The 27080-nt window shown below is 45.8% G+C and overlaps 1 protein-coding gene across 7 annotated transcripts in view; it reads left to right on the forward strand.

The window, feature by feature from the left end:
* LOC147028483 (syntaxin-1A) overlaps positions 1-27080 on the forward strand; it is a 150200-nt gene that overhangs the window by 65655 nt on the left and 57465 nt on the right. For all 7 annotated transcript variants that reach the window (XM_085878908.1, XM_085878907.1, XM_085878910.1 and 4 more), the window contains exons 7-9: positions 21991-22064; positions 22297-22434; positions 22525-22635. In XM_085878908.1, coding sequence (XP_085735034.1) covers positions 21991-22064; positions 22297-22434; positions 22525-22635 — 323 coding nt within the window. The remainder of the gene's footprint in view (positions 1-21990; positions 22065-22296; positions 22435-22524; positions 22636-27080) is intronic.

A 27080-nucleotide genomic window follows, 5' to 3' on the forward strand; every position in this document is an offset into this window, starting at 1 on the left:
CGACCCGTTCCGTACTATCGGGATAACCGAGCGGTGTTATCGTCGGCCTCGACGGTTCGATTAATTATCGGGCGTTTTAGCCCACGACCAACCCTTTACGTGAAGTAAGATGGAGATTCAATAGAGGAAAAGACGAAGCGAAACGGGAAAACAGTTCAACATAAAGCACATTTATTTCACGATGAACGGAAAGCACACATATACAATTACACCAAAAGCAAATGTAAAAGAAGAAGAAGCACAATAATACACAAAAAGCAAATGCAACAATGCAGATCTAACCGACTACCGAGCACGCGGCAACACATACAGTTTTACTTCACAGACGGCGCCGACAACACATACACTCAAAGCAAAAGAAAAGGACCACCCTCAAGGATGAGGGGGGTAGGCGGGCCTGGGGCCGAGACCGCGTCGGGCCTACCCGTCTGATGATGAGCCGCAAGATGGCGGTGGCGCCCCGACTCCGCGGGCCTCGCGGACAGTGTCTGGTAGGGGGTGGGAACGGGGCCCCCTTCTCGCACTATCTCAGCGCGGGGGGAAACAGGAGGGGGTTGTTGATGCTCGGGGGAAGGAGGATATCTCCCTGTCTCGGGTCCCGCGACGAGCGTCTCCACCACGACCTCGGTCGCGCCGCCGGCCTCTCCCTCCGCAGCTCCCCGACTCCGACACGAGCACCCCCTCGACCGCCTTCGCCGCCGCCACCTCTCCACAGCTCCGTCCAACCGCCCTCTCCGTCTCCTCTCTTGACTCGTCCCAACTCTTCACTGGCTCCGAACTCTTCACTCTCTCCCCTCCGAACTCTTAACTGACGAACGCAGCCCCTTATATGCCCCGTGGCCTCGCTCCTTCACCTTCGACCCTTTACCTCCGACCCTTCACCTCTAACTGGCTCCCCATTGGACCGAGGAAAAGTGGGCGTGAATGCTTTTTGATCCATGAATTTGCATACGGCGATATTACTCCAACGCACCTGGAGGCGGGGCCAAATCGCCCCACGCTCGCCGATAGGACGGAACAGAAGTGGGCGTGAGTTGTTTTTGATCCGTTTTCTTCGGAAAGAAGAAAACGCTTTTGCACCCCTGCTCGGTGCGTGCCCTGCACGAGTCCAGTATCGGTGCCCACAAGCGGCGTGGGAATGACAGTGATGCGATGGTTGCGAGGGCGAGTTGTGACGGTAAAGGTCGTGGCTGTTGTTGTGAAGCGGCGTTGCGGTTGGTGGTTGTTGTGTGATGGCTGTTGAGACGTGGTTGGTGGTGGTAGTAATGGCGGCTGGTCCAAAATAAAGATAGTAAAAGAAAAACGGCGATCTAGAAGGGTCGCAGCCCGCATGAATGACATTTATTCCCTCTAAACAACGGGTTTGGGCCTAACTACACATATACTTACCGAGATATCTCACCTAAGGGACCTGAATGGTGGTTTGCGAATTTCGTCAACCACAACACTACCCCCTCCCCTTTTTACAGACTCGTCCCGAGTCGTCAAATTTTCGTGTGCCATCATGTGTAGTTTTCCCCTCGTACATTTTACCTACGGATCCCTGAGTGCGACATTCATGGTATTCGTGTCCCCAAAATAAATAACCTGAGGGCTGCGTAACTATCTAAACAAACTCACTCACACGGACGACTTAAATAAAATTGCCGGCGCTAGGACAGACATGCCGGGGGCGCACTCATATTTACAGTACATCTTAACCTTAACTTACAAATTTTACACTAAACCATGGCCCAGGATCAATGAACTCTGCAAAAAGAAAGCAGTTAGCAGGGAGCCAGGCTGCTCACATGCAGTCTCTGGCTCAAACAATGCAGGTGACAGGGAACGTGGCCGGCTGCTCACACGCAGTCCAAGGCCTTCCCTTTTGAACTGAACGCAGTGAACCACAACGGTGCATGGGCTGCACAAACGTAGTCTCCGTGCCAGCTCAAGTGGCACACGCAATGAACACAACGAATGGATGGATGAATGGATGGACGCAAACACGGTGCACGGGCCGCCACTGCAGGCCCGTGTTGTAGCTGCCAACAGGGCAGTTCTCGCAGCTTGCAAACTGTTGCTTTTACGATGATTCCGGCGCGCATGGAAATGAACAGGGGGGGGCAAAGCAAAATTGAACGGGGCTGGTGAACGTGGGCAGTGGGCATGGCATGGCATGGCAAAGGCAGCAGGCAAACACAGCCTGCAGAACCAGGCCGTTGCAGGCAAACACAGCCGGCGGATGAACTGGCCGGCACAGGCCTTGAAGTACCACAGCTGCAGATGATCCGGCCGGCACAGGCCTTGCAGCAACACAACAGCTGCCGATGAAGTGGGCCGGCACAGGCCTTGAAGAAAAACAGCCAGCCGGCAGATGAAGTGGGCCGGCACAGGCCTTACAGCAACACAGCCAGCATATGAAGCTGGCCAGCCTTTGCCGTTCAGTGGAGGTTGGTGGAGGGAGTGCGGTGGTGCTGGCCACTCGGAAGGCGGGCTCGGACCTACCCTACGGTCTCCCTCCCAACCTATCGCCTTTGCCTGTCATTGTCTATACCCACTCCCTTAATTTGTCAAACCCCAATTTAGCCACAACTTTTATTTTTTTTATTTTTTTATTTTTTTATTTTTTACTCCCCCACTATAAATCGTCCCCTAACCCCCTGTACTCTCCTTGTTCGGCTAACCTATCCTGTCACCTAGCCTACTCCCAACCCCTACGTTCCCTTCCCGGAGGGTAATAAGGGAGAGCTAACATCCTGTGTCGAGGCCCAACGAAGCCTCAGGATGGCCTCCCCAGACTTCAGCGATCTAACCCAAAGTGGGTCCAGCAGCCCACAACGAGAGCGAGGGGATGGATGGTGCGGAGGGGTACACTTCCTATCTACCCTAACCATTTAACTGTTAAACTACCCCGGGGCTTTCAACAAGCGCCTCTCGCTTAAACTATTGGTTCTAACAACCCAGATTCCCGTCGCCTGTGTTGGTGTCCTTACAATTTCGGGCCTCGCCCCCCAATTTTCTCTCCGTGCCCTCACACGGTCTCATGGCTGGGACACGTGGCTCCCTTTGGCAGGCACGACCCTCTGCCGAATCTCCCGCTATGGCACCCCCGGGCATTACACTGCCTCCGAGCCTACCAGCTCCCTAACACCAGGGAGTGCCCCCCATGGCACCTCCCCTGAAACGCACACGTGGCAGGCTGGCTTCCCAGGCCCCTTTCCGAGGGTCACCCGTGCCCACAACACTGCCCACGCGGCTAATGGCGCCCCGGGCCCCCGCACCAAGCAGGCGCACCCGTGCCCACTACGCTATCCCGGCCCCCCATGGGCCCTTGGCCTACCACGGCCGACAAGCCCGGTGCCCGCGGTACCCACTCAGCGATACTCACCTTTCGCAGCCACGCTTCCAGCCCGTCAACAGGGATCCTGCACCCCTCCAAACGGGTTTCGAGCCTACACACCCACCAACAACAAAACGACCTCCATTTTGTAAATTTGACTAACCCCCTAACTCACTTTATACTGACCCCGGGGTCCCTTGGGCGGGAGTCACTCCTCCCCCCAATCACTCATCGCACCATGCATTCCCCATTCGCTCCACTCACACAGACCCGCTGGCCTCACTCACTCACCAAGCACATGCTTCCACTTCACTCACCAACAACTCTTCAACACACACACCACTGAACTCTGCCATCCTTCTAACTACATCCCCTAACTAACTCGTGCTCCCACGTCGTCCCATATACTACAGCACGTTCCATTTAACACTACGTAGCTAAGCTACGTCCCCACTACACATCCACAAGTCTGTCACTGTCTTCTAACTCAAAAATAACTTTTATTTCCCCACCTAAAGCTCATCTAAATCCCTCTAACTAATCCATTCCACGGACTCCATGAGGACTTACCCCTGCCCCATGAAGTCGGTCTAACTAAGCTAACCCTTCCCCCTAACTAGTTTCCATCCTGTGCCCTGGTCAAGGGGGTCTTCCACCCCTTGCCCCGGAATCCTGTGCACCCGAAAGTGAGGCTTGTTTTTTTTTTTTTTTTTTTTTACATGCGCATCACCAGCGCGGCAACTCACAGCTCGCGCACTTTGCACCTGCCCGTGACGTCCTGCAGCTGCACGTGTACCTCGTCCCTCCTTGGACGGTACCATCCGGCAGGGATACCCCTCCTGCCGGATTCCAACCCCACGTGCAGCCATGACGTCACCGTGCGCATAAAAAAAAACAAGCCCCACGTCTCGAGGGGTTCCCCACGCGAACACATGTGCTTTGCCCGTTGGAGCTTAACACACACGATCGCGTGGAGAACCCGTCCGGTCCAAATCCGTAATCCTGCCTAAACTTTGTCCGTCCGCGGGATCGGCAAATCCACCGCGTGCGTTTCCGGACCGGGACTTCACTCTCGCAAGCGAGCACGTGGCGGCCTCGTGCGTTGCACAGCACGGACCTCATGCTCACTGCTGGGTGAACCCGGCACGGTCCCCGAAACAACTACAGCCGCTACTCGGCTTTCTTTCCTCACATGTCGCCGTCGTCGCCATTCGACACACGCACTCCCGCGTGTTAGGACGCTAACACACCTCACCATTAAACTCACACCGGGAGACGCGGCTGCATGTTCACACATGCCCACCGACATCTCCCTTACATACCGCTCTCTCACACACACGGTCTCCCTTGCACTCGGCCGTTCACTCACGCATGCCATCTCCCTCGCACACGTGGCTCCACTCACTCGCGGCCTTTCACTCACTCGTGCCATTTCCCTCACACAAACCATACTACTCACACACGCTGGGGCACTCGCCCGTGGTGCCTCACTCATACACCGTGCCTCACTCACACACGCGGGGGCACTCATCCGCGGTGCCTCACTCGTACTGGCCGTTTCACTCACACACACGGCCTCTTCCACTTGCGGTGCCCCTTTTACACACGGCGTGCTGGGAAGCACGTACTCCGGCACAATCGCCACCACACTACTCACACACGGGGTCGCTTCCACACACGGGGACGCACTCACACCTTGCACCACACACACAGGGACAACCACACTGGGGATTCGTGTCCCCACAAGGGTCTCCGGGGCCTCTATACCCCCCAAGCTCTCCGTGCACCTGTCCACAGCACTCCTCCCCTCGACCTCGCAAAGCACAACCGAACTCACCTGGTCGTGACTCGCCTCAAGGGGGCATACTCCCTCCCCTCGTTCCTGGAGGAGGCCATCCAGCTGCTCGCACTGGGTCTCCACCCAGTCCACCAGCTCACCCCCATTGTCCTCCACTACCTCCGTGTGTGTGTGTGTGCGTCACTTACCCCGTCTTCATCGTGTAGTCTTCCCTCTATCGTTCCCATCTCCCGTGTCTCTGCCAACTCTGTCACCTCTTCACCCTTTACCTCCCTTGTCTCAACTATTATTTCCGTCTTTCCCTTATCTCCCTCGTGCACGTCTCCGTCACCCCAATTAGTTTGTCCCTCTCGGTTACCGTCACTTTTTCCGTCACGACCCTCGCCAAACACGCCCCCCGAATTATTTTTTCACCCGCCTCCACCGCGGGCCCGACAGCCGTTTAGTTGCACCCCCTCCCAGCTCGTTCGCTCCCACACGTGGAGTCGCCATTTTAAGCTCCCTGGTAACAGCCTTCATGCCCGCCTGCAGGCATCGGCCCATGTTCTGCGTCTCACCCCGCAGCTCCTTCATTTCTTCCTTCATTTGCTTGTTCATGCCTTTCATTTCATTTGTGTTTGTATCCATCTTTTCGTTCATTTGTTGTGTATTCGCATCCATCCTCGTTTTCATTTCGTGCATTTCCCCACTGATTCCTGCCAGCATGGCGCATAGCCGGGCCATGTCGGGTGCGCTTGGGTGAGCCGTTTCGGCAAGGATCGGGGGGTTTTGGTGGAGAGGGGGAGGGAGGTGTCATACACCGCGGCCGCCACCGCACCTATTTCGGGCTCTGGGTTCAGTTGGGGGAGTTCGTGTTCCTGCACAACCAACATTTCCTGCACGGGGATTTCATCCTGGACCATGGATTCTACACATTCTACATCCATTTCTAATACCCCCGGCTCCCGCTCGCCTTGAGACGCCATCTTGCTTCTCGTAAAGGGTTAATTTAGCTCACTCGTAATTTGGAGGGAATCGGGGGTCGCTCCTCTCACCCATGGACCGATTCCCGTGAATTTAGCTGGAGACAGGAGAGCCCGTTTTCCCGTTCTCTGATACCAGTGCCGCGAGGAGGGCGATGAATTTATATCGCACGACCTGACACCAGTGTTGCGGATTCGCGCCCGCCGGCGTGCGAACGGCCACGTAACTCGAATCGCGGCACGTCGCCCACCGGACGGACAATCCAGTCGTGACCCTCTCGGACTAACGCCGGGAACTAGTCACGGGTGGACCTTTCGGCCTCACCACGATCGTGCCAATCGGCCCCCGCGTGGGATAGGGTTGCTCGCCAAATTCGACCTACCTAAGTACCCACACGGAGGGTAGACCGGGCGATCGCACCTCGCCGCAGGTCGACTTCGGACACGGGCCACTTTAAGCGACCCGTTCCGTACTATCGGGATAACCGAGCGGTGTTATCGTCGGCCTCGACGGTTCGATTAATTATCGGGCGTTTTAGCCCACGACCAACCCTTTACGTGAAGTAAGATGGAGATTCAATAGAGGAAAAGACGAAGCGAAACGGGAAAACAGTTCAACATAAAGCACATTTATTTTGCGATGAACGGAAAGCACACATATACAATTACACCAAAAGCAAATGTAAAAGAAGAAGAAGCACAATAATACACAAAAAGCAAATGCAACAATGCAGATCTAACCGACTACCGAGCACGCGGCAACACTTATAAAGTTTTACTTCACAGACGGCGCCGACAACACATACACTCAAAGCAAAAGAAAAGGACCACCCTCAAGGATGAGGGGGGTAGGCGGGCCTGGGGCCGAGACCGCGTCGGGCCTACCCGTCTGATGATGAGCCGCAAGATGGCGGTGGCGCCCCGACTCCGCGGGCCTCGCGGACAGTGTCTGGTAGGGGGTGGGAACGGGGCCCCCTTCTCGCACTATGTCAGCGCGGGGGGAAACAGGAGGGGGTTGTTGATGCTCGGGGGAAGGAGGATATCTCCCTGTCTCGGGTCCCGCGACGAGCGTCTCCACCACGACCTCGGTCGCGCCGCCGGCCTCTCCCTCCGCAGCTCCCCGACTCCGACACGAGCACCCCCTCGACCGCCTTCGCCGCCGCCACCTCTCCACAGCTCCGTCCAACCGCCCTCTCCGTCTCCTCTCTTGACTCGTCCCAACTCTTCACTGGCTCCGAACTCTTCACTCTCTCCCCTCCGAACTCTTAACTGACGAACGCAGCCCCTTATATGCCCCGTGGCCTCGCTCCTTCACCTTCGACCCTTTACCTCCGACCCTTCACCTCTAACTGGCTCCCCATTGGACCGAGGAAAAGTGGGCGTGAATGCTTTTTGATCCATGAATTTGCATACGGCGATATTACTCCAACGCACCTGGAGGCGGGGCCAAATCGCCCCACGCTCGCCGATAGGACGGAACAGAAGTGGGCGTGAGTTGTTTTTGATCCGTTTTCTTCGGAAAGAAGAAAACGCTTTTGCACCCCTGCTCGGTGCGCGCCCTGCACGAGTCCAGTATCGGTGCCCACAAGCGGCGTGGGAATGACAGTGATGCGATGGTTGCGAGGGCGAGTTGTGACGGTAAAGGTCGTGGCTGTTGTTGTGAAGCGGCGTTGCGGTTGGTGGTTGTTGTGTGATGGCTGTTGAGACGTGGTTGGTGGTGGTAGTAATGGCGGCTGGTCCAAAATAAAGATAGTAAAAGAAAAACGGCTATCTAGAAGGGTCGCAGCCCGCATGAATGACATTTATTCCCTCTAAACAACGGGTTTGGGCCTAACTACACATATACTTACCGAGATATCTCACCTAAGGGACCTGAATGGTGGTTTGCGAATTTCGTCAACCACAACAATATATATATATATATATATATATATATATATATATATATATATATATATATATATATATATATATATATATATATATATATATATATATATATATATATATATATATATATATATATATATATATATATATATATATATATATATATATATATATATATATATATATATATATATATATATATATATATATATATATATATATATATATATATATATATATATATATATATATATATATATATATATATATATATATATATATATATATATATATATATATATATATATATATATATATATATATATATATATATATATATATATATATATATATATATATATATATATATATATATATATATATATATATATATATATATATATATATATATATATATATATATATATATATATATATATATATATATATATATATATATATATATATATATATATATATATATATATATATATATATATATATATATATATATATATATATATATATATATATATATATATATATATATATATATATATATATATATATATATATATATAAATATATATATATATATATATATATATATATATATATATATATATATATATATTTATATATATATATGTATATATGTATATATGTATATATATATATATATATGTATATATATATATATATATATATATATATATATGTATGTATATATATATATATATGTATATGTATATATATATATGTATATATATATATATATATATATATATATATGTATATATATATGTATATATATATATATATATATATATATATGTATGTATATATATATATATATATATATATATATATATATATATATATGTATATGTATATAAATACATGTATATATATATATATATATATATATGTATATGTATGTATATATATATATATACATATATATATATATATATACATGCAGTATACTGTACTGTTCAGGGTGATCCGTAATTAAGTTGTTATTTTAAATGTATAACTACCACGTTGTTAACAACCAAGTCGAAAACACCAGGGGGTTGACTCAGCCTGCCATCCTTCCGAGGTCGGCGAAATGAGCACCAGTTGTACTGGGCCCGGTGTATGCCCCGGTTAGAATAGGTGTACCATATCCCTGTGTGTCGTAAGAGGCGACCAGGGTTGCGTCAGGAAGGGCATCCGGCGTAAAAACCTATGCCAAATCATTATGCGGACAACAAAACGAATTTCCATACCGGATCGGTCGAGGCCCGGGTTACCAACGACCGCCACCGGTACCGGTGGTCAGCAGGGTACCAGTGGAAATTGTGCTACTGCTGGGCGAAGGAGGAGAAGGAGACGGGGAAGGCGAGTCCGGAGGCAGTGGGAGAGGGGGAAGGGTAGAAGTGTGGAGGTGAGAGTTGGAACTCTGAATGTTGGGACGATGACTGGCAAAGGGCGAGAGTTGGCTGATATGATGGAGAGAAGAAAGGTGGACATACTGTGTGTACAAGAGACCAAGTGGATGGGGAGTAAGGCGAGGAGCATTGGAGGTGGTTTCAAACTGTTCTACCATGGTGTGGATGGGAGGAGAAATGGTGTCGGGATAATCCTGAACGAAGATCATGTCAAGAGGGTATTGGAGGTGAGGAGGGTGTCTGACCGAGTGATGAGTGTGAAGTTGGAAATTGAAGGGGTGATGATGAATGTCATCAGTGCATATGCCCCACATATGGGGTGTGAGATGGAGTATAAAGAAGATTTCTGGAGTGAGTTAGATGAAGTGGTGGAGAGTGTATCCAAGGATGAAAGAGTGGTGATTGGAGCAGATTTCAATGGACATGTTGGGGAAGGGAATAAAGAGGATGAGGAGGTGATGGGGAGGTACGGTCTCAACAAGAGAAATGTGGAAGGGCAAATGGTGGTAGAGTTTGCAAAAAGAATGGAAATGGCAGTGGTAAACACGTATTTCAAGAAGAAGGAGGAACACAGGGTGACATACAAGAGTGGAGGAAAGTGCACACAGGTGGATTACATCTTAAGCAGGAGATGCAACCTGAAAGAGATTAGTGACTGTAAGGTTGTGGCAGGGGAGAGTGTAGCTCGACAGCATCGATTGGTGGTCTGTAGGATGACTTTAGAGGTGAGGTTGAGGAAGAGAGTGAGGGCTGAACCAAGGACCAGATGGTGGAAGCTGAAGGAGGAAGACTGTTGCGTGAAATTTAGGGAGGAGGTGAGACTGGCGTTGGATGGTGGTAAAGATGGGTGGGATGATTGGGCAACGACAGCAGAAGTTGTGAGGGAGATAGCTAGGAAGGTACTTGGTGTGACATCTGGACAGAGGAAGGAAGATAAGGAGACTTGGTGGTGGAATGAGGAAGTACAGGAAAGTATAAGGAAGAAGGGGTTGGCGAAAAAGAAGTGGGATAGTCAGAGAGATGAAGAAAGTCGGCAGGAGTACAAGGAGTGGCGCCGAAAAGCAAAAAGAGAGGTGGCAAAGGCCAAGGAAAAGGCATATGACGAGCTGTATGAGAAGTTGGATACAAAAGAAGGGGAAAAGGATTTATACCGATTGGCAAGACAGAGGGACCGAGCTGGGAAGGATGTGCTGCAGGTTCGGGTGATAAAGGACGCAAATGGGAATGTGCTGACGAGCGAGGAGAGTGTGTTGAGAAGGTGGATGGAGTACTTTGAGGAGCTGATGAATGAAGAAAATGAGAGAGAGAGAAGGTTGGAAGAGGTGGAGATAGTGAATCTGGAAGTGGGGTGGATCAGTAAGGATGAAGTGAGGACTGCTATGAAGAAGATGAAAAGTGGAAAGGCGGTTGGCCCAGATGGTATACCAGTGGAGGCATGGAAGTGCTTAGGAGAGATGACAGTGGGGTTGTTAACCAGATTGTTTAATAAAGTCTTGGAAAGTGAGAGGATGCCGGAGGAGTGGAGATTAAGTGTACTGATTCCGATTTTCAAGAATAAGGGTGATGTGCAGAGCTGTGGAAATTACAGAGGGATAAAGTTGTTAAGCCACACCATGAAGTTGTGGGAAAGAGTAGTGGAAGCTCGGTTGAGAGGAGAGGTGATGATCTGTGAGCAGCAATATGGGTTTATGCCAGGAAAGAGCACCACTGATGCGATGTTTGCTTTGAGAATGTTGATGGAGAAGTATAGGGAAGGCCAGAAAGAGTTACATTGTGTGTTTGTGGATTTAGAGAAAGCTTATGATAGGGTGCCAAGAGAGGAGTTGTGGTATTGTATGAGGAAGTCGGGAGTGTTGGAGAAGTATGTGAGGATCGTGCAGGATATGTATGAGGACAGTGTGACAGCGGTGAGGTGTGCGGTAGGAATGACGGACCGGTTTAAGGTTAAAGTGGGATTGCACCAAGGATCGACTCTGAGCCCTTTCCTGTTTGCAATGGTGATGGACAGGTTGACGGACGAGATCAGACTGGAGTCTCCATGGACCATGATGTTCGCGGATGACATCATGATCTGTAGGGAGAGTAGGGAGCAGGCTGAATCGAGCCTTGAGAGGTGGAGGTACGCACTGGAGAGAAGGGGAATGTTAGTCAGTAGGAGTAAGACGGAGTACATGTGCGTAAATGAGAGGGAGGGTGGTGGTATGGTGCAGTTGCAAGGAGTTGAGGTGGGGAAGGTGGATTGGTTTAAATACTTGGGATCAACTGTCCAAAGTAACGGAGAGTGTGGGAGAGAAGTGAAAAAGAGAGTGCAGGCAGGATGGAGTGGGTGGAGAAGAGTTGCAGGAGTGATTTGTGACAGAAGGGTAGCTGCAAGAGTGAAGGGGAAAGTATACAAGACGGTAGTGAGACCAGCTATGTTGTATGGTTTGGAGGCGGTGGCACTAACAAAAAGACAGGAAGCAGAGCTGGAGGTGGCAGAGTTAAAGATGCTGCGATTCTCGTTGGGAGTGACGAGGATGGATAGGATAAGAAATGAGTGTATTAGAGGGACAGCGCAGGTAGGACGGTTTGGAGACAAAGTGAGAGAGGCGAGATTGAGATGGTTTGGACATGTGCACAGGAGGGAAACGGAGTATATCGGGAGAAGGATGTTGAAGATGGAGCCGCCAGGCAGGAGGAGAAGAGGAAGGCCAAAGAAGAGGTTCATGGATGCGGTGAGGGCGGACATGCGGGTGGTTGGAGTGTCAATGGAAGATGTGGAGGATAGAGCAAAATGGAGACAGTTGGTCCGCTGTGGCGACCCCTAACGGGAGCAAGCCGAAAGAGGAAGAAGAAGAAGAAGAAGAAGTATATAAATACATGTATATATATATGTATATGTATGTATATATATATATATATATATATATATATATATATATATATATACATATATATATATATATACATGCAGTATACTGTACTGTTCAGGGTGATCCGTAATTAAGTTGTTATTTTAAATGTATAACTACCACGTTGTTAATGTTAAAAAAAAAACACTAAAATCATTATTTCCTGACAGGCCATTTTTCTGTTGGCCACTAATGGCAGCTATGCCTGTTGATAAAACTCCCAACATGGAAAATAGCCTTGTCAGACAAGATAATATGTTATGTAAAACACCTGGACAGTCATCAATCCACTGAAAGGTCACAAAACTCCATTCTCTTGTCACAATCATCTGGAAACAGCTGCTGCACACAATGAGAGTTTTATGATTTCCATCCCAAGTCCTTCAAAATTGCCTGAAATGCACGATAACCTATTCCACCCTTCCTTGCCGCTTGTCTGATCGACTTCTTTGGGCTCCTTGTGAACATGTCTCGTACTCATTCATTGTTTTCTGATGATCTCACTGCAGTATATCTTCCTGATCTTCTTACGTCCTTGACTGACCCAATTGTTATAAATTGTTGGTGACACTTTTTCAACATTTTTGGATCCAAAGTGGCATGTATTCCCATTTCTTTCTGCCACCATCTTTGAACTGAAATTTCAGACTGCCAAACCTCATACCGTACAACAATTTCAGCTCTTTGAGCAACAGTTAATCTCTCAGCCATAACGGATCAATCTGAAAGTAAAGAAGAAATACTACTAATGGTAATAAACAAGCTTTCAGACCAAACAAAAAAGATTGCTCTACCTATAATACAAACAGAGTATTTCAATATTGAAAAATATTATTAATGGTAATAAACAAGCTTCCAACATTTTTGTTTTTGCTCTTCCAATGATAACAAGAATATTTCAATAAATACAATCGAGACAATTACGGATCATTGTGGATATTACATTTATATACATTGTTACTCATTATACATCTTGTATGCTGAAGAATAAAGAGACATTGGTGTGTCTTGGATGAATGTGAGTACCTTAATCATCAAACATTTTGAACCCCCAGGCATATATATATATATATATATATATATATATATATATATATATATATATATATATATATATATATATATATATATATATATATATATATATATATATATATATATATATATATATATATATATATATATATATATATATATATATATATACATATACAGTAGACTAGGCGTAAGTCGTCACCATCGGGACCGAGAAAAAAGTGACGACTAAGAAATGTGACAACTTACGCGTATGCGAACATTCATGATGACTGTGGGGTGAAGGATGAAGTCGCGCGTGGCCTGGACACGTATGTGTGAGAGCCGGCTATTGTACCAAAAGGAAAACACAATCCTTGGGGCATAGGTGGGGGTTCATTGGTGAGTTGGAAAGTGATCAAGCAAAGATGGAATTCATGAATCAGCTTATCAAAAGTAAAGATAATGAACAACTGTAAGACAACAACTTTGCCTGCTTATCACCATGATGGGATTGACCAACGAACCCCAGAGACTTTTCTGGCAGCATCTGCCAGAAAAGCCCAGTCTCATCGGCATTGTACACGTCCCGAGCCTGATATCTTTCCAAGATGTCTTTCAATTTGCCATCCTTCCAGTCGTGCACCACTGCCGAATCCACGCTGCCTGATTCGCCACACTTCTTGACCTTGCCGATTCCCCACCTCACTTTGAATGTGTCTATCCATTGCATCGGCAAGGTCTCGGCATCATCATGCCCGAGGTCCGCAGCGAATTTACGTGCCTTCAGCAGCAACATTTCACCGTCCAACCGAATATTTGGCCGAAACCAGATGATGAGCGCGTCATCGACATCTTCAAAGGACACACATTTCACGCGTTTCACACTTACCACCGGCCTCGCGATCTTCTCCACTTGTCCAAACATCGTGCCCTTATTCTTCAAGATATCGTTCAATGTCTGCCGTTTGATGTCCAACTTCTCAGCTATGGCTGTTTCCTTCATCAGTGGGTTTGCCTCGCAAAACTGGGTAATGTCGTATTTTTCTTGGTAGGTTTTAGTTGTAAGCTTACACTTAGTCGCCATTGTCCTGCCTGCAGTGCGATCAACGTGTGTACGCAGTTATAAATAGCCTATCACTGGCGGTGTAAACCAATGAGCGAGCATCACAATTCCATGAAATCGGGATTCTCACGAGGCAGCAGTTCCGTGTGACGAGTTAGGAGTGGTAATTTACTTGAATTTCCATTACGTGAGAACGGACAACATCTGACGACGTAGACGAAGTGACGACTTAGAGATGACGACTTACAGAGGGATGACCCTTTATTCATAGGGACTTAACATGAGATAAATTCGGGACTTTTTGACGCTGCCGACTTAGGCGAAGTGACGAGTTACACGCTGCCGACTTACGCCTAGTCTACTGTATAATATATATATATATATATATATATATATATATATATATATATATATATATATATATATATATATATATATATATGTTCGGGGCGGGGGTGGTGCACTGTCGCGAGGGGAGTTTCTCACACCCACTACCCAGCGCATAACCCTGAAGCCGACGAGCCACAGATAACTCTGCAGCACGACAGGTTACTAAGCAACCACAGACGCTGTCCGAGATACTTAATTTAGGTAGGGTCCAGTGTCCAAATCCCGCTTTACCTTCCTTGTAAATTAATTACCCCACATAAGGACTGTGCTTCCCAGTGGAAGACAAAACCGTGAATGGAACACTGGCTAATGACTTACCATAACAAAACGGTGGGGCAGAACTCCCTGCCACTCTTACACATTATGGTCTAACCAAATGGAAAGAGGTGATCAGGCAGTTTGGAAAGCAGTTTATCAGGATTTAGGAAAAGCATGCATTTTAGGATTTAGGAAAAGCATGTACACGGCAAAACAGTGTCACAAGAGAAAACTCTTACCCCGAGCACATCGGCCCACATTCACTTGACAGAGAGTAAAGACAGAGGGAAGGACAGAGCGCAAAAGAAGCCGATACTTGCTGAGGGAGAGCAAGATGGCGCCCCACCTTCGGTGGGAACCAGACGGGCCGAGAGGACCTCGTCTCGGCATCATAACCTCTGTGTGGGTTGACCCTTCTGGGCCCCTGCAGGACATCCCATACTCCACTGCACTTGATGCCAGGCCAAACTACAGTGCCATCTCACCTGGACCCCAACTGCTCTCTCGAGCTGCTGATGCTGTGTCCGTCCCGGACTCTGTCCAACTGCAACTCTGGATCTGAGCTCCCACAGGCTGACTCTGCCCCCATTGGCTACAATTATCTTGTGACCGTGTGCCAATTAGCTCTCCTCTCGAAGCAACTCATGCTGCAGCACATCCACCATTGTCATGGTGTCAGAGGGTTCCTCACTTCAGCCTGCGGTTGCGTAATGTCCTGATCGTGCTCAGATGGGAATCGCTACCTTTCTGCGGAGTGGCTGCTGGAAGTTCATTAAAAGACGAGAGTTCATAGAACATCTTACCTCACGCAGTCTTGAGAAAAAGAACATGGGAAGTGTCTTTTCAACTCTTGCTTTACATTTCTGAGCACAAATCTATATTTCCTACAAGCCACAATTTTGTCTGAATCTCGATATTCCCCAAGGCTGAGAGTGCAAGCGGAAAATTTGATTGGTCAAGATGGCGTAAAATTGTGCAATATTTTGTCTGCATGCTGCTAAACTGAAGATTTTTGTAAGTGCCAAGAAGGCGACTTGTGTTCTACAGTGTTAATGTATATAATTTAATTGAAATAAAATACCACCGTTGATACACCATCTTTTACACCACCTTATGTAACATGTTGAATTTGTTCTTCATTCCTTTTTTGTGTCCTTCATGACGCCCCTAAAAACAGTAAGTTTCCTGTTTGGAATGATTTTTAATTTTGTTTGACTGCCAAACTGCCAGACAGGCAGACGGACTAAAACAATTACCTTTCTCTTCTGTGCCCATGCCTTCCTTACCAAGCTCTCCACCAGAGGTATTTGAGTGCCTTCCACTCTAGCCATGTGCAAGCAGCATATTGCAGTGGATGGCTTACCCTCTCTGGTATACCCTGTTTCAGTACATGTCCTACAGCATAGCTTTCTGACTCCCATTCAATAACTTTTTATAACCCCTTGGAAATGACCTGTTCCTTTATTTTCTCGACAAAAACAAGGTTCCTGAAAGAGCAAGATTAAATTGGCAGTGGGGTAGTGGAGCAACAATTGGGCACGACCGGTAAGAGAGAGAGAGGGAGAGGGGGAGAGAGGGAGAGGGGGAGAGGGGGAGAGAGGGAGAGAGAGGGAGAGAGAGAGAGAGAGAGAGAGAGAGAGAGAGAGAGAGAGAGAGAGAGAGAGAGAGAGAGAGAGAGAGAGAGAGAGAGAGAGAGAGAGAGAGAACTGAAATCAGAAAGTAAGACGGTTGGGATAGGAAGGGTTAATGCGAGTAACACAGATACTGTAGGTCATGGGGCAGGATGGAGGATGACATGAGTTGGCGGTGCTTTGCCTGCTTGAAGCCCTGGAGGGAAGAGTGGGAAAGAATGACTTCTGGAACGCGACATGGTTCCCTAGATGGGAAAAGCCAGGAGTTGAATTGTACATTCTTCCTGTATTTTTGAAAGTTAACTAGGAAAGGGTTAGTGGAAGAATGTGTACATTCTATCTGGAGTTGCTGGGGAGAGTCAAGTCAGAAGACTGAGAGAGCAGTGGGAACAATATTTGAGAAGAGGTACAGAGAGACCACAGACCTGTGAACAATGTGAAAGTCAACAGACCTTGTGCTTCAGCCTCATTGCGGGAGATTGCAATAGTGTTGAGAACTTTAGATTTCACAGAATCCAGGAGAGACCGATATGATGCTGGAGCACCAGTCTAAATATGAGAGAGCAGTACTCTATTGTGCCATGGACAAAGACCTTGTAGACTGAGTAGCTGTGATTTTCCAATGAAAGACTTTAATTGATGCAGAATGCCCAGTCTGAAGCTGACTTCGGAGGCCAGACTTGATATTTGGTTGGCTCAGGAGAGATCATTTCTGATTGTGAGGCCTCAAAGTTCAAGATACTGGACCTCTTCCAGTGGCTGACCATGGAAATAGACAGGTGGGCTAGTTTGATGATCCTTCCTGACCGAAAGGGTGAGACACTTAGACATATTTTCCATTTTTTTTCTGACAACTCCACCATATTATCAAAATATTGCTTTACAGTGAAAGGCAGTCCACAGCAACTTCCATGGAGAGAATCAAATTCTGAATATATATATATATATATATATATATATATATATATATATATATATATATATATATATATATATATATATATATATATTTAGGAAGTGTCTTTCAATGCTTCCAAAACAAAGGTCTTCACTATTTCTATCCTAAAACAACTGTCTATCCTTCTTTTCACTTCAGTGGTGAAGCTCTTGATGAGTTAGTTGCACTCTCTAGTCAAGAAGTTCTTGGCCCACAAAATCAAAATTAATTTGACCTTGGCGAACTGGGAAACAAGGCCAGTCATTGTCTTTGTTTTTTAGCATCCTCTGCTGAACCAGTCTTCCTTGATTACTCAGAGCTGTTGACAACATTCAAAACCTTTATCTTTAGTATCGTGGAGTATGCCTCCCTATTTTAAGCAGGGCTCCACACATCTACCTGGTCTTGTGGATACTGTAGATATCACACATGGCTTGGCCTTGTGAACCAGAGCTTTGTGGAGTTGAGTTGTGCAGTCAGTTTGGATTTTGGAAGCTTAACTAGGAGAGGGTTATTAATATTAATAAGAGTTCCCTTACAAGGAAATTCAATACTGGAGGAGGCTGTTAGGCTAATCAAGCCTCCACTATAGTTGCCAATCTATGGTTGTTTATCCATGCTCTATGCTTTTAAAAAGCTAAGCATCAAACAAGGAAGCAGCACATACCATTTTTAAGTCTTTGGTGTGATTTGACTGTGGTTCAAACCACCAACCTTGCAAACTCAGAGCAGACCCTTTACCCATTATGCCCCCCGAGTTCGTTGAAGTGTTATTGGCATCATTTGCCATAAAGCTACGTACTGCAGATTTGCCATGAAGCTAGTCCAGTGGGCTGGGCTCCTGCAAGCAATTGTGAGCTGATTGGGGACCTTCATCTTCTTCCATGTGAAAGGTCTTGCTCCAGCTGCTCTCTCAATTGTGTTGTGCAAATCTCACCCTGGTAAGCTGCATTCACGACATTAACCTTTCACTTTTGTCTTCTCTCAGGTCCAATATATCCTCCCACGACTCATTTCTGTCCCTACTTTTCCAATCTCTGGAACGAACTCCTCTATAGTGTCCATTGTACTTCTTCCCTCCACTCTTTCAAATGATCCACAGGCTGCTACTTCCTGTCTAATCCCAAATCTATTCCGCATATTTTATACCTCAAGTATCTATCTTCCTGCAATGTCAGTTTTGCTGCATCTGTTTTAATTGTATTCCATCCGTCTTTTGCAAAACTCCCTAACCCTTCCTTGCTCATGTATGGTACTATTGAAGAAAAACTCTGTTAATGTACATTTTAAACAGTAAGATGAGCAAATTTGATTCTGTCTCAATTGCATTCCAAGATATAATGACTCATTGGAGACACCTATGCCTGGTGTTGGCTTAATGGTTATGTTGGTGGGCTTGAGATCTGAGGATTCTGAGTTCAAATCCCATTCAGCTGTTGAATTAATACCAAGTGGGGTTGACTCTGCCTGTCATCCTTCTGAGGTTGGCAAAATGAGTGCCAGCTTGCTAGTATCCTGTGTTGGAGTGGTGACCTGTCCAGGATTGTGCCCACTAGCCAAGGAGACTGCTGAGGCAGCACCAATGCTCTGCACACAGAGTATGGTCCCAATGGATGGATGGATGGATGGATGGAGACACCTTTCATTCCCCCATCCTCCTGATATGCCTTGATAAACTTTTGTAGGACCCAGTCATGCATGTAGTTGTCTAGGGTATCATGCTTTGAAACTTACTTGCCAAGTTCTTCTTAGCTTACAAAGGTGAATATAATTTTGGATACTCATAACAACTCTATGAATATCGTAAAATGCTGCCTGGGTAAAATGGTACTCAGGTAGAACTCGCCCAGCATGAATGGCATGAGCTCGTTCAGTAGAAATGGACGAATGATTTATATTTTGTAATTTATAGCCACTCTACATATATAGTTGTGGCCTAAGTACCAATAACACTGGTTTGGTGTTACAATGGTTGCAGGTTCAAATCTGACTGAGGTGATTTTAAGAATCTGGATTCCATGCACATGTAAATTGTACTTGCATCAAGGAAATTGTTGCAACCCTATTGGTAGATTACTGACCTTAAGGAGAAGCTAGTTTGTGTTGCCCACCTTGTCTTTTCTTTCTGTGGTGTCCTGCCACATTTTCTGATGAATCTTAAATGCCTTGAGATGGATACTCAAATGTTGCCTGTAAAACAAAAGGCAGTGCTGCTATTACCCCCTCTTAACTGAATTCTGCAATTAAAAAAATGTTTTCCTCATAAAACAAGCTCTTACCACCTGATTCATAAAACAAGATCTTACCACCTAACTTTCAATGTATAATGACACTGGCATTGAACCCATCACTTTACTTATGGTAGTTAGACAACATAACTTATATATATGTTACAGTACAGTAATACTGTTGTGGGGCCGAGTTTCGGTGGCGAGCACGACCGCTTGGTGGAGCAGTAGAGTCGGCTCCACCGAACACCCGGAATTTATAGGTCGTCACCCCGGATAACTCCGGAGCCGACGGATCCCTTATTGAACCAAGATCGCCAATAGGTCGACCACATGGGATAGGGTCGATTGCCAATTTCAATTTACCTAAATACCCACGTAGTCCAAACTACCGGGTAAATTCACCCTCAGCAGGATCTGCGCGATCCGGGCCGTTACCGAGCCGGATCCGAGCCGTACTCCGAGCGGAGAGTACCAGAATCCTGCCGGGCCGATTGCACGATTTCAGCAGCAATGAGCCCTCCTAGTTCCCGTTCGGAGCACGGCAAACCAATGATTTGAAACCAAACGAAACGAGCTGGTACATTTAACAATAGGGGTATTTATTTTACAATTGGGGAAGGGAACATACGAAGAGCAGAGCTATCACGACTATAAAAGAAATGGAAATTTATACACAAGCACTTATACAGTTGCTACTTAAAGACGGGCCCACACACAGACACACACACAGAAATGGACCCTGTTGGGTCTTTATTGAAGGCTTCCAGCTCGAAGACAGATGAGCTGGAGACCAGAGCCTGTGCTTGGACCTGTCCACCTTATGTGGTCTTCGACGATCCGGCTTGGCGGGACTCAAACCCGCAACACGATGCCGCTCCAAGCACCAGGTACTGCGCTCTCCAACCGGCCACGCACCAATCAACCAAGACCGAGGAGAAGATCAGACGCGACGATGACCCAGAACCAGACGAACCAGCCAGCTCCAAGACCCACGACCCCCAAGACGACGATGATCACCACCACCCACACTCCCAGCCTGGCGTTCTTTTTATTCCTTTTTCCTCTGGGGTGAGAAAATCGCCATCTGAGGCACTCTCCACCCTCATTGGATAGGGTGTTGTGGGAAAGTCGCTCTCTCTGGCAATCTCAACCCCATTGGCCGGGGGGCTGTGGGAAAGTTGCTCTCTGTGGCAATCTCAACTCTCATTGGCCGGCGTGTCGTGGGAAAGTCGCCTTCTGTGGCGTGATTGGACAAGGGGCACGCCTCTGCCTTCCTGGGCGGAGTCCCGGTCTGAGGCGATGGATATCTCTGCCCACGTGGGCAATGGCGTCGGTGTGTGAAGTGAAGTGAAGGAGATTTGTTGTAAACGAAACTCCGCAGCACACACATGTAATTCCCGTTAGACACAGGTAGGGGGGCCCTAACTATAAACACACACTTACCGATATAACTGTTCTATAGGACCTGAATGTTGAGTGCTCATGGCTGCCAGGTTCATAACAATACAGTCTATTGACAATTAGTATTTGCATTTTTTTTAATTCCAGAAACATTTTGTTTACTGCTAACAACCCAGCATTAATTTTAGTAATGTGCACACTTATTTGCCAAAAAGCAATACAGTATTATGATTTTTTTTGTGTGTTCTCAGGGATCAGATATTATGTCATTTTGTTTTTTTCAAGTTGCAACATGCAATACTCATTGTATCATAAATAATACACCACTGTAGAGGCCTTGCCTAGCGCAAGACGTAACGCCATAATGACGTCCCAGACGTAACACCATCTTACTACACTGCAATCTGGCGAAATCTGTCATCCCGACGCCTCGCATCTGGCATTCAGCCCATCGCCTATGGATGTCAGATGGAGTCAGATATATTGGTTATGGTGTTCAACTAGCATCAGCGAAGCAACTGGATGGGTTGAGTGCTGGACACTGGGATGATGTGCATGTCCATAGAGGCTTAGCCTAGCACTAGATGTAAAGCCAAAATGACGTCCCAGATGTAACACAAAAATGATGTCCCTGTGAAAAGAGCATGACAGACAGAGGGACAGACGGACAGAGAAATTCGTCTACTTTAATTAATGCTGTATATAGATTACCATTAATTTACCGAGCGGTTCACTTTTGTAAACATTAACACATCCTTCTCCACAGCTGGAAAGACTACAACAAATGAAGAACTTGAAGACATGCTGGAGAGTGGTAACCCCGCCATATTCACTTCCGGGGTAAGTTGCTGTCACAGCACCAGAACACAACTCATAAAACAATCTGAATTTCTTATTACTGTCTTTTCATCATTATTTTAACTAATCAAGGTAAAAATGGAGAAACTTTCAAAGAAAACTTGAAAAATAAATCTTCTATGCCCTCTTTCCTTTCTTTTGGTAACTTTGACCTTCCATGCCATTTAACCTTTCATGCTATTTTCCTTCCTTTTCACCCCGATTGTTTCAATAGATTCAGATGGACTCGAAGATTGATAAGCAGGCCATGAGTGAAATTGAGTCACGGCACAACGATATTATCAAGCTGGAGAACAGCATTCGGGAGTTGCATGATATGTTTGTGGACATGGCAATGCTGGTTGAGAGTCAGGTAACTGTTTTTCATGCCCTTATTCTGCTGAACTGTATCTGTTGAGTCGATCTACATGTGTGCTCACTGATGATCGGCCTTCTATGCCAGGGTGAGATGATAGACCGAATCGAGTACAATGTTGAACATTCGGTGGATTATGTCGAACGTGCTGTCTCTGACACTAAGAAGGCAGTGAAGTACCAGAGCAAGGCCCGACGGGTAAGTTGGTTGAATATTCTCATCACTTTTTCGTGCTCATTACAGTTTATTAACACATTTCATTTTATCACAGCTGTATGACTGGTTTTTGGTTGAAAACAAGTTGCTTTTATTGCAACTCATGACTCAGTGGTGTATTGCAACTCATTGGTATGACTTAGGACGCAGTCTTGGTCTCGTGTTTATATAACTACAGCTAATGTATGAGTGCTTCACATTTGATCTGGAGTTTTCATTTTAACAATACCAAAAGGAATGTTAACTTCTGAACTGAAATAATGAACAGAAACTCTTTGCTTAGTCAAAAATAGTTCCTCAACTAGCTTAATGTTTGCATTGTTGGGCAACTTAGGCTATATGTAGCAGCTTGTGGTTCATTCTGTATATGCTTATGTCAGTGTTAAATTATTTACACCAGTCATATACAGATAAGCCTGGTGTTGGCTTAGTGGTTAGGATGGTGGCTTGGGATCCCAGGGTCCTGAGTTCAAGCCCCGTTGGCTGCTGAATTAACACCAGGGGGTTGACTCAGTCTGTCATCCTTCCGAGGTCGGCGAAATGAGTGCCAGTGTACTGGTCCCGGTGTATGCCCCGGTTAGAATAGGTGTACCATATCCCTGTGTGTCGTAAGAGGCGACCAGGGTTGGCGTCAGAAAGGGCATCCGGCCATAAAACATTTCCTCAAGAAAAAGCCAAACCCCTGCACAGCAGGGAAAAATGGCTGTAAAAACGGTCTTTTTTTTTTTTTAGTCATATACAGATATATTCATCAATGCACTATGCAGACAGTTGTCTGTAAATTTAAACAGGTTTGACATTTTAATTGACCAGAAATTTCACAATTACTCACTACGAGCAGGAACTCCTGCCCATACCCTTCTCAACCCGCGTTCAGTGGGCAACATACTGCAGCACATTCTTTGAAATGCACTTTATAACTTTTGTCATTTTTGAAATAAATTTTATTGATCATAACCTATCACACTCCATCTCATAATTTTAAGGCTCCATTATATTATGAAGAAGATAAAGGAAGATGATTTGAGGTACCAGCTACCACTAAAGGTGGTGCTATTTCTGCATGTACGCAGCCATATACAGTGCCTTCAGAAGGTATTCACGTCCTTTGACTTTTTCACATTTCTTGTCACAAATCTAAGCTTTATGGGAGAGTGGCCAGATGAAATCCACTCCTGAAAAGAAGGCACATGACAGCATGCCTGGAGTTTGCAAAATGGCACGTGAAAGACTCTGAGAGCATGAAGCAAAATATTCTGTGGTCTGATGAGATGAAAGTTGAACTATTTCGCTTGGATGCAAAGTGCTACGTCTGGCGGAAACTGAGCACAGCTCATCACACACCACCCCTACCATGACGCATGGTAGTGGTAGCATCGGGCTATGGGGATGCTGTTCAGCGGAAGGGACTGGGAGACATGTCAGGATAGAGGGAACAATGAATGGAGCCAAATATTGGCAAATACTTGAGAACCTGCTTCAGAGTGCAAAACACCTTGGACTGCAGTGAAGATTTACATTCCAACAGGACAATGATCCCAATCATACAGCCAAAGCAACACTGGAATGGCTTCAGAACAAGAATGTGAAAGTCCTTGAATGGCCCAGCCAAAGCCCAGACTTTAATCCCATTGAGAATCTGTGGAAAGACTTGATGATTGCTGTTCCCATTGATAATAGACACTCCCTGTACAACTTGACAGAGCTTGAGCAAATCTGCAGGGAAGAATGGGAGAAACTCCTCAAATCCAGTTGTGATACAGACATACCCAAGAAGACTCAAAGCTGTAATCGCTTCCAAAGGCGCTTCCACAAAGTACTGTTGGACCCCACTATTCAATGATTCACTATTCTCAGACCCCGTGTATTTTTGGGTCATAAAGTGTGACCTGCTTCGACATTCGTGCAGAAAATGGCTTCTTTTTTTTTACACATCAGGACTGGTCTCCTATATCCTCCTGGGAAATTGGAAATCAGCCAACATCACAGCATTGTATAAAAAGGTGCAAAAACAGATCCCCAAAACTACAGCACAATTGGCATACTGTACTTCCAATCATCAGAAAAGTCATGGAATCCATCATTGCTATCGATATAAAATCATTCCTTTTCTCCAACAGCCTCATCTCAGATCATCAATCAGGATTCAGTCCTGGTCACTCTACCTTGGACATGCTGCTTCTACTCTCCCAACAATGGTGGAGGCCCTCAGCATCAGACATGAGATCAGGACCGTCTCTGGACATATCTCGAGCTTTTGATGCAGTCTGGCATCCCACATTGCTCTCCAAACTGTCTGCCTATTGAATCCAAGGCCAACTCCACGCTTGGATTACTGACTTGAAAAGAAGGCACTCGTTGCCAATGTGTGGCACTCGTTGGCACACATTGTACCAATGAAGGCACTCATTGCCAAACGTTGCCAAAAGAAGGCACTCGTTGCCAACTCCACTCTCGTTGCCAATGTGTGGCTCTCAACAGAATGAAACGGAAGACCAAAAAGGAACCCTAAGAAGAAAAGAGCAAAGATGGAGTCGTCAGGAGGAACTTGGATTGGATTCGGGTTTCAGTCTCTACTCCACTACCCTCAAACCCATCCAGGCACAGCCAAGTGAACCTTACAGAAATGTTTCTGCAAGAATTCACTTCTCCTTTGAGAAATAGACAAAGAAAGTGAGGAATAGGGAGTAAAATATAAAAGAGAAGAAAAAGCAAGAATTAGAATGAATCAAGAGAATTGTGAAAAAAAAAAATAGAAAGAAATGTGAAAGGAACAAAGATATCGGGAAGAACCCAGACATACAGTTTTCAGCAGTTACTCCCCAGGCTCAAACGCAGAAACATATACAAGCTACCAGAGGTCTGTCAGCAGTGAAGCGCAGTCCACACAGCATCAGGATATGGTACAAACATAATGAAACGGAAGACTAAGAAGGAACCCCAAGAAGAAAAGAGCAAAGATGGAACCCTTTCTTTTCCTATCCCTTTCAAGGCTGGAGTACTACCCCAAGGCAGTGTTGTCGGCCCCATATTCTTAATCTTCATCAATGATTTCACTGACTCTGGAAAATCCTCTTTATCTCTTTGCTTATGACTCCACTCTCTGCCGTGACATCTCTCATCCTTCTGACAAACAGCCAGCAACCTCTTCTCTCTCCTCAGACCTTTCCAAAATCACAAACTGGTAAAACACAATTTTGATGATGTATCCACATTGTCCACCCTTGGCGTTTTTCCTTACCCCTCATCGTTACCTGCATCCCTTGTTTGTCTCTCTCCAACTACTTTTTCCCTCCACCCTACAGTTGTTGTTTCCCCTTTCTCCTGCTGTTCCCTTTGTTATGTTGTGTTCTGATTTTTTTTCTGTGTAATCACTCTTCCACGAGCCTAGACCATGTTAAAAAAAATTAATATACTGTATATATGATTAAAAAAATTATTTTTCACAATGCCCTGGCATTCGTGGATTTGACATTCGTGGCATTTTTCAGGAACATTTCCACCGCGAATAGCGTGGTCCGATATAATTGATTTTTGGGGCTGAATAGTTATGTAAATTAGATAGTTCTGTGTTTCATTTTTTTATGAATTTGTAAAGATTTCTCAAAACATGTTTTCACTTTGTATTTTGTGTAGATCGGTGACAAAAAAATTTGAATTCATTTTAAGTTCAGGCTTAGTCCAGAAACATAGAAAGAAACTAGCCGAAACCCCGTCATAGCCGGGGCACAAAATTGGTCCTTCAGTATGAATTTTGATTATCTGTCGATTGGCGTTGGTCCCGTCTCGATCGGATGAAATTGAGAAATTGAAGTTACCCGGTGACCTTGACCCCTTGACCCCGTGACCTTTGACCTTGAACTTGACCCCCCCATGTCCGTTCTCATGTCCCAAGGATCACTCATGCCAAGTTTCATCTCATTCCATCCAACGGTTTGGCCGCCTATAAAGGACGAACAAACACACACACATACATACAAACAAACATTCTATTTTTTTAGTATAGTAGAAGATATATCAAGGGGGCCCCAATGAGCAATAAAAACCATGATGGCAGTCTGGCAAACTGTTCTGGGGTTTGCAATTAATTATTGAAGTGTACCTCCAAAATATGTTTGGATTTTAATTTTTTTTTGTTGTTGACAATTCACAAGTACACAAAATTTATTTAAAAATACAAATATACTACCCCTTGTGTGCATGCAGCCATACACACATTAAATATATCTTAATGGTACTCATAAAGGACACAAATTTTTGAGGTAACTTCAAATGGACAGCTCATCAACTTCATCCTCTTCATCTTCTGTATCGTCTTCTTCTTCTTCCTCGTGTCCTTGGGCCACATTGTCAACCGTCATCATCCAGTTCGGGACATCCACAAATATCTGTACAACTAAAGCCTGCTTTGCAACATTACATTTTGC

This window comes from Eptatretus burgeri, chromosome 4 (genome assembly GCF_056783735.1).
Source record: "Eptatretus burgeri isolate ZD-2024b chromosome 4, Ebu_testis_v1, whole genome shotgun sequence".
NCBI lineage: Eukaryota > Metazoa > Chordata > Myxini > Myxiniformes > Myxinidae > Eptatretus > Eptatretus burgeri.